Here is a 16,936-nt window from a genome sequence, read left to right on the forward strand (position 1 = left end):
GGAAAGTCAAAGCTAGAGGAGGAGAGGTGTAAACTGGTGTCCTGTGTTCAGTGGGTCGTGTTCTAGTGCAGTGATGAAATAAAATGACACACGCTCTTACAGTGATTAATTTTTGTGGCTTTTTTTCCTCGAGACAGTGTAAGGGAGGCTAAACGTAGAGGTTGTTACAGAATCACAGAATCCCAGAATGGCGGGGGCTGGAAGGGACCTCTGGAGATCACCCCATCCCACCCCCTGTATGAGCAGGCACCCCCAGAGCAGGGGCACAGGGCCGCGTCCAGGCGGGGGGTGAATGTCTCCAGGGAAGGGACCCCACAGCCTCTCTGGGCAGCCTGTGCCCCTGCTCTGGCACCCGCGCAGGGAAGGGGTTTGTCCTCATATTTAAGTGGAACTTCCCATGTTCCAGCTTGTGCCCTTGGCCTGTCATTGGGCACCACTGAAAAGACTCCAGCCCATCCTCCTGACACCCACCCTTTAGATATTTATAAGTATTGATAAGATGCCCCCTCAGCCTTCTCTTCTCCAGGCTGAACAGAGCTAGGTCTCTCAGCCTTTCCTCATAAGGGAAATGCTCCAGCCCCCGATCATCTCGGTAGCTCTCTGCTGGACCTGCTTGAGCAGTTCGCTGTTGTTCTTAAACTGGGCCCAGAACTGGACGCAGCACTCCAGCTGGGGCCGCACTAGGGCAGAGTAGGGGGGAAGGATAACCTTCCTCGCCCTGCTGTCCATGCTCCTTTTAATGCACCCCAGGACACCGTTGCCCTTCTTGGCCACAAGGGCACAGTGCTGGCTCAGGGTCACCTCGCTGCCCCACCCCCAGGGCCTTCTCAGCAGAGCTGCTTTCCATTAGTTCAGCCCTCAGCCTGTGCTGGTGCGGGGGGTTGTTCCTCCCCAGGGGCAGGACCTTGCACTTGCTCTTGTTGAATTTCATGAGGTTCCCCTGGGCCCAGCTCTCCAGCCTGTCCAGGTCTCGCTGGATGCCAGCACAGCCTTCTGGTGCATCAGCCACCCCTCCCAGCTTGGTACCATCAGCGAACTTGCTAAGATTATGCTCTATCCCTTCATCCAGGTCATTGATGAATATATCGAATAGAATATATTGTCTTTATAGTGAGCAGAATATATATATAGAGAGATATATATAGAACAGAAAATATTGTGTCTTTATAGTAATAGTGTCCCTTCCTTCATGGATTTGTATTTATGTAACTTCAGAAATACTGGACTGTGGAGTGAGGTGGCATGCTGCGTGTGCCATTTTGTGGAGGAGACACAGTGACTTGTGCAACCCTCCCTGTTCCATCTCTTGTGAAACTCTTGGTTTTTACATCCTGCTTATAGGTGTGGTTCTGTTCTACTTCCAAACCTCTTCAGACATCTTAGGACAACACGATAGAGCAGTGTTTGTGATCAGGTTATTGATTTTCATAGACTGGATCAAGTTCAGAAGCTACAGCATATTGAGCCTTTTAAGTTCTGAATAATCTCATATGAACATGGAACTCCCTGTTTAATTCTGTTCTTGGACTAGTTGGTTGGTAGGATGGAATCGGACCATTAGGAAAACTAACCTTGAAATAACTCCGTAATTATTTTTATGTTGCTTCAAATCTTTCTCTATTTTAACTAATTACAGAAAGACAGAAGTGTTCATCTGTTGTTATCCATTAGTTTTTTGAGACATTTGCACTGGCTAAATTGATGAGAAGTATCTTGCAACGACCATTACCTGTTTCTTGCTATCTTCAGGAATCACACCATTGGCAATATGGCAGGCTGCCAGTAAAAGGGTTAGGAGGCCACGTGCTGGCTTACTGCTGTGACTGTAAACAGGAAAACCTTTGCCTCAGGCAGCATTTTTAATTTAAAAAGTTGCAAATTTGGTATTTGAGCAATAATTTAATGATACGTGTCTGGTTCAAACCAATACCGCTAGGGTAGACATACTCTGTAGTAGAAGCTTGGATTGCAGTGCATCTACAGAAGGTGGGACCAGAGAGGGAACGTTTAGCCAAAGTTTATGGCTGGAGAAGTGATTTCATTGATTAACTAGCTCTGCTATGTAAAATAATAGCAGGATTATATACGCATGCAGAGCAACAAATGGTTTCCCATAATGCTCTGTGCAACCGATGAAATGCTGTTTGGTTTATTGACAGCTGTTGTGCTTTGCTTGCAGCTTTTCAATAACTTTGTAGTTTTTTTACTTGTTGCTAGTAATAAAAATTCCATTACTGTTTAACTTGGGAACTCCTCTTTAATTGGCAGTTGTATAAAGCAGATTTAATGTAGACTTCAGAGGAAAGGGAGAATGGTGTATATATCTATATATCTATCACTATGTTCTATGTATATCAATATATTAATGTGCAAGTAGAGAAAGAAAGATAAGACGATGAAGACTATGGCCTTTGAGGAAAGATTGGAGTAAAGCTTTTTAGCCTAGAAGAGACAACTATACTGACAAATTTTCCACCATGTAAGAGCTGGTTACTGAAAGGACTGTTATCAGTTGTTCTTTACATCAGTTGGAGAAAGGAAAGGGCAGAATTTATTCTGATTTGCAGCAGAGGTCATTTAAATCGAGTATTATTGCACACTGTTTTAGCAAGAGAGAGGTCATGGGGTTCCCTGCTCATGTCATGGAGGATATGTTCCTTTCTTGTAACTCTCTATCTCACATGAAGGAAAAGGACTACATGATCCCTTAAGGTCCCTTGAAGTTTTACGTTCCTTTATAATATTTTGAGAAATGTTCTGTCCATAATGAATTGCATTCATGTTTTCTAAGAACAAGGAAAAACCTACAAAATCGTGAAAATCCCTGTCGCTGAATTGTAGCCAAGATGTTAATTCAAGATATCAGTGCTACACTGCTGCCAAACAAACCACGAATAATTGTACTAAGATAGTTTTTTTCATATTTTTACTATCATTCATTTACTCGAAACAGTTTTTTATGTGGTGGTTTTTTTTTAAACCACTTCATGTTAATGAATCACAGTCTTTACTGAAACTGATTTCTGGGTTATTTGCACAATTTTGATTGCTAGCTATCATTAAGATGTCATTATCCTTCTTCTCTAATGTACTTTGATTCTGATTGTAAACAGAATGTACTAGACTGAATCTATTTCTGAGAATGACATATTAATGTGTGAGCTGTCACATCTGCTGGGGAGATGCTGCAAATCCTTGCAAATGCTTCAGTTCTGGAAGATGGCTCCAGACCATCTCAGTAGTACCGTACACTGCATAAACAGCTTGCTCATGTGATCCTTACTCTTCAGGAAGTATTAGAATGAGAACTAGAGAAAGCATCTGTCACTATTAAGAGATGTTTGCCTAAAATTAAAGGAAGGCTTTGTGGGTAGCCACTCAGTGTGTGGCATGCTGCTAACAATGGGAAAGGTACAAAAATCATGAAATAGCATGGGGAAAAGTTTCTGTGGCAGGTGTGAAAATTCAGAATTAAGTAGGCTTGGACAAGTCTTAAGTGTGTTTGAAATTCATACATGGATTTTCATAATTGTCTTCTAGACTTGGTTAAAAAGGCAGGATTCCTTTTCTGTTAGCATGTAAGATTCAAATCACTTTTTGGCCCTTAAAATGGCACATTTAAGATGACTGGCACTGGCATTAAATCCTGCAAGTGGTCAAGGGTGAAACTTATTCTCTGCTGTTGATCACTGTCCTAGAGTTAATATTCTTCTTTACAAGGCAGTTTAAAGTTAGTCTGAGGAAAACTGATCTTAGCAAGTTATAAAAGATTAGATTGTCCATGCTGATAAATACTCCTTTGCCACCTCAAATACCAGCCTTTTCAGAGCTGAATAGATGAACCCAGCTGATGGCTTTGTACAGCATTTTTCAAAGGTGCATAAACTTGACTTCAGCTGACTTCATGGTTGGTAGTACTGGAATTGAGGTCAGGCTTAGACCTGATAACACATTCATTCTAAGTTACTAGTTGGATCCTAGAGTATCTTTTACTTTTCCTTTCAAGGAAAAAGCTTCCAGAAATTGCCCCAAATCTGAAAACCATGAGGGTGTGTCTGTTCTGCCAAGTTTGGTGTTATTGATCTTAAACCCCAAATTGTAACACTTAATAATTCTGTTAAGAGTTGCTTTGCATACCATGGAAACGTATTGTGGTGTGGTTTTGACATTCCTTGTGCAACTCGCCTAAAATAGCAGTCTAGAACCCTTGGTTTTATCTTTTGGAAGAAAGCTGAGGACGTTTCTGTGGTGACTTTCAGCTACAAGGTGGCAATTCACTTGTCTGTAATTCAAATCGGGTTTGATAGTGTTTTAGATAAGACTTTCGATTGCACAGCTTGACCTGTTGCCTTAATGAAAAATGACTGGTTATCTGATTTTTGCTTTCATTTAGAATTGACCGAGCACCAGCAGATGGCAGCCTAGGCTGGATTTAAGGAACGGTTTTATGCAGCTTTGACAGGGTGAATGGAAATGCAGATATGCACACTAACTGCACGGAGAGATAATTTTCCAGAAATACATTGCAAAGCTGTATTTAATCCTTCTCATGAAGGCTTTACAAGCAACATCCTGTAGTTCACCAGAATGGCTACTATGAATGCTATGAGTGAGAACCTTAACAGTGCTAAAAAAACCCACTACAAAACACGCACACACAAGTTAAAAAAAAACATTAACAAGTTAGTAGAACAAATTTTGGATTCTTTAGGCTGCCCGTTTCTTTGTGGTTATAAAAGGTGGAAGAGATCTAATATTGTTTCTTTCTAGGCCCCGACTTTGTTGTTTGTGATGAAGGACACATACTAAAAAATGAAGCATCTGCTGTTTCTAAGGCAATGAATTCTATTCGATCTAGGAGAAGAATAATTCTTACAGGAACACCGCTGCAAAATAATCTTATAGAATGTGAGTAGTTCTCTGGTTTAAGAAGTATTTATTTCCTTGATTATACTTTTGCCTTTCAGCAATATATAGATAGATTGAGTTTGATTAGAAGAAAAGAATTTGATACGGTGAAGCTGTTTGCTAGGCTTCTATATCTAAAAAACCACTAACAATCTGGTTTTGCATTTTGCATTTTAAATCATTGTCTCAAGTTGTGGCTCCATGATGGTTTAAGCCAAATTAAAATGAAGCTGTTGGGGATCTGGCCTCCCCTCCATCCTTTCCCTTGGCGTGGCCTTACATACACCTGACTCCTCAAGGAGCCTGTATGAGGAGTATCAGAAAATGAAGAAGGCAGAAGTGAATGGCTTTGTGACAGTTCAGTTCCTTGATCTGGCTAACCAAAGGATCAGATGAGTCTCAGCATGTCAAAAGGGGAAGGGAGAGAATGTTCAGCAGGGAAATGGGTGGACCAGGTCTTGCAGCAGCATCAATTTAAATTGTTTTAAACCACCGTAGAGCAGTGTTCTTAGTGAACTTAATAAACAGTGATTTATGTTACTGTCTTGGGAATTTCATTCTAAACTAGCTTGTAACATTTGCTCCTGTTAGTTAGTACGCTGTTATGTGTTTTCCTATTGATTAATATGCTTTTAATCTATTTAAAAATCTTTGCAAATATGGTTTGGTTATATGATTACTTTGGTGTACAGCAGTTTTCAGATTTTGTGTAACAAACACAATGAGGTAGTTTTAAATCTGACATTAAATTTAGAAGTTACCTCTGTGCCTAAAGTATGTGTCAATTTAAGATGCCCTTTCTGGAAAATATCAGGGTTGTTTGGGCTTTTTTGCTCAACAGAAAGGTCTTAGTTTTAGATATGACACATTTATTTTCTTTCAGAATTAATCCCAGTACTGTACTTCCATTTCGAACAATTCAAGTCTGATCTTTTTGTCCTAGATCACTGCATGGTTAACTTTATTAAGGAGAATTTGCTTGGTTCAATTAAGGAATTCCGAAATCGATTTATAAATCCAATTCAGAACGGTCAGTGTGCGGACTCTACTCTGGTAGATGTCAGAGTAATGAAGAAGCGTGCACATATTCTCTATGAGATGTTGGCTGGATGTGTTCAGGTAAGAACAGTTTTACTATAACTAATTACTTGAATTAGCTGCAGGGAGTGACCTGAAAAACTTACAAAAACTTCATAGCTTTTATCCAAAAGTCAGTGTATCCTAAGCAAGCAGGACCTGTACGTATATTAGGGAATACAGCTGTTTTCCTCCTGGGAGACTAGAAAATTTATGGTAGAGTAGGACATCAGTTGCTTTGAAATAATATCTTTCAATTCCATATGCACATTTAAATAATACACATTTAAAAACTCAACTGCCATAAAAACTGTGCAGAAAGTTGGTCATCAGTAGTTTGTCACTTGGTTCTGAATTCCTATTTTTTCCTGATTTGTGAGAATCAGAACAATGGGGAAGAGGAGGAAGATGAATCAGGTCCAAAAGGGTGAAGAACATGTTACTTTAAAGACCGTAGATGAAAAAAAACGAACAAAAGCGGCCTAGATTTCCAGAATGAGAGCTGGGTTTCTTGCTCTTCAGTTAACCTGCTATGGTATTGCACCTCGTGTGCTGTCAGCATGATGGTACCGCTCTTCTGCGTTACAAACCCAGGCACCGGCAGCCTGATCGAAGGTGTGATGCTGCCTGCCTCTTCCTGGTTGTACAGTTGTTGGTAGTTGATTAAATAGGCCAAGTGGGCATGAACTGAGAGAAATGGTCGTAGTGGGATGGTCCCCCAAGCAGGTATTTCTTTCTCCTTGAAAGAAATAAAAAGGTTTATGGCAGTGTGTAAGGCTGGTAAAGGACCTCCTATCATAAAATTATCTTGGAAATGCAAATAGTAGTGAGAGGATGACATACATAATTCTAGAGACCTATACTGCAGTACAGGAACACACACCAAAAGACAGACCGGGAAGAGGAACATAAATAGCAAGTAAACCTTACGTGCCTTCAGGTGCTGGGTACCCCGTGTTTGTGGAGCATTGGACGGAGCCCAGGTGGATTTTCTCACAGTGTGCTGCGCAGAGCAGATCCTGTCCATAGAGAGCAGTTTCGTATCATTTCCTTAGAAGAAAACAATTCTGTTCCTAACGGATGTTCTCATGAGAGCTTCTTGCTGCACTTCTAGATAACAGCAAGGCCATGCAGGCGGCATAATCGCCAGTACCAGGTGGGAGCTGCCTGCAGGCTCTTCTGTTGCAGTGAGCTGGCTGAGGTTATCCTGCAGCCGAGGAGTTTGTGCAGCACAGCGCAGGCAGGTTAGCTCTGATGAAGATCACTTAACTCCTAAATGTGCAACGGCTTCTCAGTCAGGATCAATACACCGTTCACCGTTTGGATAAAGGGGTAGGTGGAGAGAAGTAGACTAGCGTAAGAGTCAGAAAAAATTAAAGCAGAAGTAAATTTTGCATTGCCCCAAGCAAACAGAAAATGGTTAACGTGAACATGAGTTCATCTGTGATACAAACATTGATACTAGCTGCTTGACTCACCCACGCTTTCACAAAAAAAGATTTTAGTATTTAAAAAAAAAACCACAAAAGTAGTTACCAGAGCAGCTACTGAAGTTGCAGTCAGCTTTGGAAGGACTTGGAACTGGGACATGGGGTTAACAGGTCATACGCTTTTGACTAGATGACCACATTTACTAGGTAAGATGGGCTTCTGCAGACAGTGCCTGTAATTGGCTTGTATTTAGTGGGCTATTTTTTTCCCTTTGTGGTTGGAAACCATCTGAATCATTGTAATTTATGCGTGGTACTTTGTCGTTTAAGATGCCAGAAGTTCTTAAGTTCTCAGTAGTCCTTTTCATGTTTATATGGCTGAAGTATTCTTTGTAAAATTACAGAGGAAGGATTACACGGCATTAACAAAGTTCCTTCCACCAAAATACGAGTATGTTCTAGAAGTCCGAATGACACCTATTCAGTGCAAACTCTACCAATACTACTTGGATCATTTGACAGGTATGTGCCCACAGTTATCTTGGGTAGCAAGATTGATGGTCATTAAATAAGGGGCTTTTTGCCATAGTTGGTAGGTTGGGGGTTTTTTATATGTATTACTGGCTCTATGGACGTATCTTTCTGTTTCCTGTAAGATTTACCTTAGCTCTGAAACTTGAGTTATAGCAAAACATTTGCTTCACATAAAAATATTTTTTGAGGAATATTTGCATCTCTTGACAGTAGTCCACCTTCAGTTTTTTGTTCATCTCTCTTTTCTTCCTTTTCTAAACATAAAACATAATTAATTTAATGTCTTACTCTTCCAAGAAACAAAATATTGACTGTAAGGCTGGAGGGAGAGAATGCAAAATTGAGAGGTACTGGTGAAAGTGTGCTGCCAAGCCTTGCAGTTCCCTTTTGTAGTTATGCTAGCTGAAGCTGTTACTTGTCAAATACTGGCTTTTTTGTGGAACTACCTCTTATTCTCAAAACCCCGAAGTCTGGTTTTCACAACCACCATGCTTTTCATCAGCTTTCACTGGGATCTTGACTGGTCTGTCTTGGGGACTTGCATCTTCCTAATAAAAGATAAATTTGCTTAAATGAAAAGGCATATAAGGAAAAAGAAACAACCCAAAATATATTACAGTGGGCTGGTGTGCTGTTGACTTATATTGGAGAGAAGCCACTGCAGCTTGTAATATTTGTATATCAAGGTATCAGAATATCAACACTTCTACGATACACACATATGTACCACATAGACCGTTAGAATGCTAATCTCAAGGAACTCTTAGTGAGGTTTTGTGTACTGCCATGCTTCCTGCAGCCAGATTCCTCAGCAGCAATTTTTGGGTTCTGAAGCAGTTCTGGTTTTTTAAAATACCTTTTATAATAATCGACTTAATGATCGGGGGTTGAATTCCATAGTCAAGAATGTTTAAGGCACTGTGTTGGGATTTCATCTAAAGCTTAAAGCATGTATCCACTTCTTGCAGTGATTAAAAAAAGTGATACGTAGCCTGGCGTGCCAGTTAATTATATTTCTTCGCACTTGCTAAGCCACTTGGCTTAAAATGCCTGTCCATTGACGATGGATTTTTTTTTTAAAAAAACTATATTTTTCTACTCTAGTTACTCTCTGAAGTTTAATTACAAGAAAGATAAATTGAATCTCAGATTAAGCTATGATTTATAGCAGTATAAAATTCACTGCCTTGTGTTAATGGCTTTAGATTCTGGATAGTACAGTTTTTGATCTCCTAGATAAACTGCTGGCTAGACTTCATCTCCACAGTTCTGTTGTCTATTGCCTCTATTAGGTTAAGTTACAGAAGGAAAGGGTGTTGAAGGACCAGTGAAAGTAATTTCACTTCTACTGATACCTCCAGTATGCCAACTGCCCCCTTTGCCCTTTTACTCTAAAGGAGTGAAAAGTTTGTGTTTTGTTTAAAATATAAAATAACCAAACCGAACACCCCCCCCTTCTTACAATAGTACTTCAAAACAGTGTATAAACAAGCCCAAACCTTTGTGCAGTGCTGATTCCTAATTAGTTCTGTTCTGCAGTCTGTTCTGCGTTAGCTGCTCTTTATATAAATGTTCTGAAAAGCGTGTTATTTGTGTTCTCTTTATTTCTGCATCACGCTAAATGCCTTCCAAAAAGCTCATAGCTTAAAAACGATGAGCATCAGCTGTTTACTTTACGGACATGCATCTAAATCATTTAGGTTAAATCTTTGTCAGCTCTTCGTAGGAACGTTTTAATCACAACAGTTACGGGAGTTTGGTAGGTTCTCTCTGGCCTATTTCCAATACAAAGCGGGGCTGGTTTTGTAATTTCCGACTCTCCCAACTCCGGCTTTGTTGGTCTGCCATGCTGTTAGATGGCAGTGTACACTTTTTACAGATCATTGATTAGCACGAGAGCTACTGCTGTATGTTTACAACTGTTTTTCTCTTACTCGTTATGGAAGCCTTTACATCCAACGGCTCTCAACACTTCCTTTTTTAATAAAGCAGGCAGCAGATGAGAGGAAGGAGCCCCTAGTCCAGTGTCTGTTAAAGGAAAGGTTTGCTCTGACGAGAAGCCTCTTACAGTGAGCTTCAGATTTGCTACATTGCTGGAGCCGTTAATTTATTAACAGGTTGTATGTGTAACTAACTATAAGAAAATGCACTGCCTAACACATAGTTTAATGAATCTGCCTAGACTTTAAAGGCTCAACAAAATTATTTGAGTTTAGCTAAGCTTGCATTTGTCAAAAGGGGTTGTACTGTTTCATGACTTACCAGCCCTTGGTAGGCTTCTTAAATCCCCAGCTAGCAGAAAGCATCCTCTGGTTTCCCTGTCTTCATCTCGGGTTAGTGTCCTGCCAGTTTGGTCAGCTCAGTCAGTGCCAGAGGCGATATGAGAAAGAAGAGGGGAAACAAGAGGAAGGAAAGACAAACGGCCTCTTTTAGAGGTGAAAAAGCGGTCTGGGCTAACCATGGCTCAAGTCTTCAGAGCAAATCTCTGTGCTGGTTGCTGATGCCCACATTAATTCTTTGCATTACTTCTGTATTTCAAAAGAAGACGACGTGCTTTCTGATTTTCATTAAATAAAAAAGGGAGTCTTGCTACTGACATTACTATGGAAGGGGAATTGCTGCTTCTCATCTGCCAATTCTTAAAATTACGTTCTCTGTGCACTGTAACAGGCATAAACTAAAATACACATTTTAGATGCAATTTTACCAAGTTTTCTCTTCGTTTAATGAAAATGATATGTGTTTTCTCTCACTCCTGTAATACGGAAAATTAAAAAGTCTGTAGCACTTGTTAACTTGAAACTTGTTAACAGCAAGTTTCTCCATGGTGTTAGCTCAGGTCTAGGGAAGTCAGAAATCAAAGAATTTCTGTCATCCTTACAATTCCATTTCCTAAAGTCACAGGGGAGCACACATGGGAAGATACTGGCAGGTGTTGTATGATTAAAACATGGCAAGAACTTGCTTTGTTGAAATATTTACACTCCGTAGACCTTTACTGGGATTGTCTTGTGCATTGAGCAGATGCACCGAATAAGCCTTGTGCCTATTTTGCTGTAGAGATCTGATGATTGTGATGCAGTAAATACTATTTTCTTGCAAGTATACATGCTTCAAATTATGCATATCATAAATATGAAAACCCATCTGTTTCAAGAACCTAAAGTTAATGTGCTGCTTAATGAGAAATTGAGACTACAAAACAGAAATTTCACTCTGTCAACATTGTACTACTTCGCACTACTTTGTGCGTGGATGATGACAGAACAGGCTGGGCTTGTTTTAGCTTCTTTATTGTAACAGAATAGTGCAGCGTTGCAAGTCATTAAATAAAGGTAGCTCAAAATAGTAAGCCAAATTCATGGAAACCTAAATGCAAATTTTATTTTGTGTTTTCTACCTTGGGCTGCTTTTACAAAACCTAAATAGACGTGACTGTCCTTTTAAGAGGTTTTGGATTCATTCCTATACTGGGGAGAAATGTGTTTTTATGTAAAAATGTAATCATGTTTCTCATTATCAAGAAAAAGGGGAAAATCTAATTTTGACAACTTTAACTAGGAAAAAAATGCCTGTGACTCAGTAATTTGACCTCTTTTACAAGAGACGTTAGAATCTGATGTGCATCTGGAAAGAACACTCAGTACTGCATGAAGGGGTTGTTCAAAGGGGGAGCAGTATGTGGCAAACTTACTTCAAGGTTTCGTTCTAAAACCTGAACTTTATTGTCAGGTGTAGGTAGTGGCAACGAAGGTGGAAGAGGCAAAGCTGGAGCTAAACTATTCCAGGATTTCCAGATGTTGAGCAGAATCTGGACTCACCCTTGGTGTTTGCAGCTGGACTATATTAGCAAAGAAAATAAGGTAAATTAGATATATCAAAATACTCTCTATTGAGAACTTTCCAAACAAGCTTTGCCAAATGCTAGGTAAAGTTTCATCAAATTAATGGAAATCTTTGTTGCTGTGGGGTAATTTTGCTGCTGTTTTTGTCATATTTTTGTTTCTGGGTAAGTTGTCATTCTTAAAACATTTTGCAAGGCCAACCCTTTGTAGAACTTACCATTGTTTAAGTGAAGAATAAGCAGATGGCTAAAGGTTTAGTAAAAGCTTCTGGATGAGCACCCTTAATAAAATTTCTGTTTTTTTCTCTTTTGAGGGCTATTTTGATGAAGACAGCATGGATGAGTTCATAGCTTCAGACTCCGATGAAACTTCAATGAGCTTAAGTTCTGATGATTATGCAAAGTAATTGAGCTTTTATTTGTTGTTGTTTGTTGGATTTATTTCCCTAATAGAACTTAAGTGATTTCTATAAAAGTGAATGTTTATTTGGTATTCTATGTATCTGGTAGAATATGTTCTCTAGCAGTAGAATTTTAAAAAATAATGGGGTGTACGATGTTACCTTTCTAGGAAAAAAAAATCCAAGGGGAAGAAAGTGAAGAAAGAGTGTAGCTCAAGTGGAAGTGGCAGTGATAATGATGTTGAAGTCATTAAAGTCTGGAATTCAAGATCTCGTGGAGGTGGAGAAGGAAATGCAGAAGAACTTGGAAACAACCCTCCATCTGTTACAAAATCAGATGAAGGTGAGTGTGATATACCAGTACATAAAACACAAGGCAGCCGCATTTTGCAAAAGGCATTTGAGAGGACTGTCAAGAATTCTGCTTTGCTGCAAAATGGCGAATTCCTTAATTCCATGAACTGCTTCTATGCTCTCAGCTCCCGCTACTTCTAATAATACACTTGTCCTGGAAAAGCAAGGGACATCAGTTTAGAGCTCAGGGGTCTTGTAGGGAAGCCGCAGAGTTAATTTTTTTAATTCGTAAGTACAAAATGATGCAAACTTAACAGAGAAACTATGCTGCTTTTCATCTCTTTAAGCATTGCATTTTTTGGATTTTCCTTTAATTATATAGCTTTTGTCTTGTATCTAGTATTATAGAGCTAGTTTTCTGATTGTATCATTTATTGTGTGTCTAATCACTTCCTGTAAATAAATGACTTTTGGGGGACAGTTAGGGTAAGAATATTTTTTTCTGTGGTCCCCATCCCAGTGACAAATACATTGTAAACATGCAAGGGGACAAGTGTGTGTATGTAAAATACATACGCATACAGATTAAATGTATTAAAGTAATTACTTGCATTACAGGCAGGATGAGTTTCTGTCTCTGGATCACTTCAGTGTGTACCTCTCTCATGCTGCCTTGTTCAATTTAATGTAGGTACAGAATTTCTAAACAAACGTTTGGTGCTGCATGGGACGAAGTTTGTGGGCAGACTTTCTATCTCATTGCAGCTGTTGGAGGCCCTTCTGCAAAGTTTAGGGGTGAAGATGAAAATAGATGCTCGTGTGTATGGGGTTTTCCCATCACCATGTGGTGACTCCCTTTTTACACAGAGTCCCATGGAGAGGACAAGGGGGGATGGACACAAGTTGCTCTTGGGGAGATTCTGATTGGACACGAGAGGGAAATTTTTCGGTGAGGACAGTCAGCCTTGGAATAATCTCCCCAGGGAAGGGGTTGACTCGGCCACGTTGGACACCTTCAAGAGTCAGCTGGACAGGCTGCTGGGCCGTCTTGTCTAGGCTGTGCTCTTCCTAGAAGGGTTGGACTAGATGATCCCTGAGGTCCCTTCCAACCTGGGATTCTGGGATTCCCACAGCACATCTAGGTCTCTTACTTTGGTTATCATGTTCATTCTTTGTTCTTGTATTGGAAAATACATTCTTTAAAAGCTTGTATGAAGGAAGGCTCAAATGTGAGTTCTGTCAAGACCAGTTCTATCTTGCACCTGAAATTTACTGATGTGTCACAATTGCTTTGCAGTGCATAGTCTGAAAATGTAAATGTTTTGAATTGTTAATGTGATAGAACGCTTCTATGTAAGTAAATATTTCAGTAGATCAAAGTCCTTATGTGGAAAAAAACATTGGTGTTATAAATCTAATTAATCAATTTCTATCAGTCTAATGCAAAGGAGGTTAAATTGAAGATCATAGGAATATCATAAAAGAAGTAATGTAAATCAAGATAATTCATGGTTCATCTGTCTTGTTCTGATTATAATGCTGAATATATGTTTTCTCCTGGTTAAATTCAGAATAAACATAATGGGAGTGTCATTAAAGATCGGCATGGTCAGCATCTGACACTTCTGAGGGGGCAATACAGACCCCAGCAGACTTGTTTTGCTAGGTGGATGCTTATTTTGGTGTATTTTTACGACAGAGTGATTTTTGTGATTATTTCTAGTACTTCTGTATTTTTAAGGGGTTAAGTCAAATTAAGGAAATTAACTCTTAAGATAGTCACATATTAAAAGAAGGATTGTTCTGATCTGTGTATTTTATAGGTTTTGTTAGTGTAATAGTGTGTCAGCAGGTGAGCAGGCAAGACACTTCCTCAACTTTGCAAAAAAACAGAATATGATGGTGGAATTGGTTGGGTATTTATTTTCGGTGTCATCATGCATCTGTGTGTGTCCCACCCCCACACACACATCCCCAACCCCCACCCCAATTTAATACAAAACGTGGGGGAGGACTTATTTTTTTCCTATATGCTAATGTTGTCTTTTGAATTAGCTTAGGAAAAGAAGATCCTAAATCAGAGAGGAGATGGGTTATGGGTTTCATCTTAAACACTTGTACTACTGTGACATTGGGAAACTTTCTGCCAGAGAGTTCATCTTGATAGATGAACTAGGTGACCCAAAAAACCACTCTTTTTTCCAAGGATTTCAGATGTTTGTTTGAGATTCAACATTATTTTCTTTATGGAAAGCTGCTTTTCAGTGGCTGTAACATGTATGGATGAGTTTTCAAAGATGCATCCTTGTTGGAAACAAAGCTGTTGATAAACACTGTTGGGGAAACCATGGAGATGGTAGAACTATTTGTCCAAATATCCTGCAACACAAAAAGGGGATTTGTGACTCTTATTGATGACTTTTGCAATTGATAACTGCTCATCTGGTGATTAAAAATAGTGCAAACAGTACTTTTTCTTCGCTTATTTAACTCTCTTCCTACCCGTTCAGCCTAATAATGAGGAAACAATTCTGTAGTTCAGATGTTTCAGAGGATTTAAATGGCGACCAGGCCTTTTTCTTTTAAAACCTTTTTTTACTTTGCTTTTTATAGGCAAAGCGACATCCTCTTCCAATCCTGGGAGCCCAGCGCCAGATTGGTACAAAGATTTTGTCACTGATGCAGATGCTGAAGTGTTGGAACATTCTGGGAAAATGGTGCTTCTCTTTGAAATTCTTCGAATGGCAGAGGAGCTTGGAGACAAAGTGTAAGTCAGTTCTAGAAGTATTTTTAATGACTTTATAAATTTGTTAGTCTGACAGTGTTCTTCATTCACTCTTCATAACACAGTAGCTCAGTTTTCTGAAGCAAAGGTGCATGCTACGCTCATTTTTATATGAGCTTTCCCATACATGAACCTCTTTCTCTGTGTCTAGAAAGGCTGTTTGTTTCAAGGGTAGTACTGGAGTGAGGAGGGAAGAAAAATAAAGCAATAAAATTATTAAAATACCCTCAGAGGTGAATTTTATGCTTCCCTGGTTCTGTTTTCAGCCTAGTGTTTAGCCAATCCCTAATATCTCTGGATTTGATAGAAGATTTTCTGGAGCTGGCGAACAGGGAGAAGACTGAAAAAGACAAGCCTCCTATTTATAAAGGTGAGTGTCACCTTGAACAGTTGCAAAGCTAATAACTCTTTTACAAGTCTCTGTTCAGTCCAAAGGGAATGGATTTGAAATTGTTTCCATTCGAGGTATTGTATGCTCTGCACTATTCGTGAAGTTGGCCAAATTATTGGTCTCCTCTGCAGGTGGTCTCTGCTATCCCATTATGGACTCATGCTTCTGATTTCATTCTGTATCATCTGTGCTTAATATAGCCTGAGCAGATTAAATGTTCATCATCTGAAAGGCAAGAAGGCATTTTGTTAAATTCTGTACAAAAGTGATGTTATATGCTGATGCGTGGCAAATTCTGATCCTTCCTACTGGGAGAGAGATGAAAGAAAATTAGACTACTTTAAAACTGTGTAGAACATGCGAAATATGAGTTAGGCTTTATATGTGCTGCAGTAGATCGTTTTATGGCTTTCAAAAGGGAGCATAGTACTGAATTCATCATTATCCTTGCAATGCTCAAATGGCGAGGAATTTCTCACTAGCCAGACACATCCTCTGCGTAGGATGTTTCTTCTGTTCACTCTGTGAGATCCTCCCAGAGCTCCTGATGATGCAGTTCATTGTTATGTGAAATTTTGGTTCCCAATACGCATCAATTAAAGAATTCCTTTGAATCTGCCATTGTGTAAGTAGGCTGAAGAGTTGCATAAGAGAAATGTGGCTTCGTGATACAGCACCATAGCTAGATGAAGATCTCCAGTATCTCTCTCTCGCAGATTTATTGTTTCTGGCTGTTGCTTCCTTAGCTTCTGAACATTTGCCATCTTCAGATGTTACAAGCTGTCTGTATTTTATGTAGTTGTGCCTTTATCCTGAGATGATGTTTTAAAGGGTGGGGTTTTTTTTCATTTGTGGTAGTTCTTTTGGTAAGCAATTAACACTATGTATCATAGTGAGATTCCCCGTGCAGTGACCTTCCTGACACAACAATCTTTTTTTCATAATTGCTTGTATTGAGCAGTGCTGTCTCCTAAAAATGCTATTTTCTTTATAATCAATGGCACAGCAGGGTTCATTTCATGTACATATACCTTGGTGGCCAAAGAAAGTCAAAAGTTACTTATGAATTGGGGAGAGAAGAAAATCTTTCAGCTGTAAATATTATTTTCCCCATCTGGCAAGAAGTAGCCATAACTCAACTCACAGGGTAGTTACACTCGAAAAGATTTTTCTGAATTTCAATTCCAAAATTATTAGACCTTGACTTTTGAAATCTCTTTTTGAGCATTTACTTATGAATGCTGTTTGTGTGGAAGAGACTTACTTATATTA

General features: G+C 39.4%; 1 protein-coding gene across 11 annotated transcripts in view; it reads left to right on the forward strand.

The window, feature by feature from the left end:
• Positions 1 to 16,936, forward strand: part of ATRX (ATRX chromatin remodeler) — an 88,510-nt gene that overhangs the window by 52,819 nt on the left and 18,755 nt on the right. For all 11 annotated transcript variants that reach the window (XM_075106247.1, XM_075106248.1, XM_075106253.1 and 8 more), the window contains 8 exons: positions 4,771 to 4,908; positions 5,852 to 6,027; positions 7,820 to 7,937; positions 11,682 to 11,812; positions 12,108 to 12,196; positions 12,365 to 12,537; positions 15,102 to 15,255; positions 15,540 to 15,643. In XM_075106247.1, the coding sequence (XP_074962348.1) occupies positions 4,771 to 4,908; positions 5,852 to 6,027; positions 7,820 to 7,937; positions 11,682 to 11,812; positions 12,108 to 12,196; positions 12,365 to 12,537; positions 15,102 to 15,255; positions 15,540 to 15,643 (1,083 nt within the window). The remainder of the gene's footprint in view (positions 1 to 4,770; positions 4,909 to 5,851; positions 6,028 to 7,819; positions 7,938 to 11,681; positions 11,813 to 12,107; positions 12,197 to 12,364; positions 12,538 to 15,101; positions 15,256 to 15,539; positions 15,644 to 16,936) is intronic.

The sequence above is a fragment of the Phalacrocorax aristotelis genome, chromosome 11 (genome assembly GCF_949628215.1).
Source record: "Phalacrocorax aristotelis chromosome 11, bGulAri2.1, whole genome shotgun sequence".
NCBI lineage: Eukaryota > Metazoa > Chordata > Aves > Suliformes > Phalacrocoracidae > Phalacrocorax > Phalacrocorax aristotelis.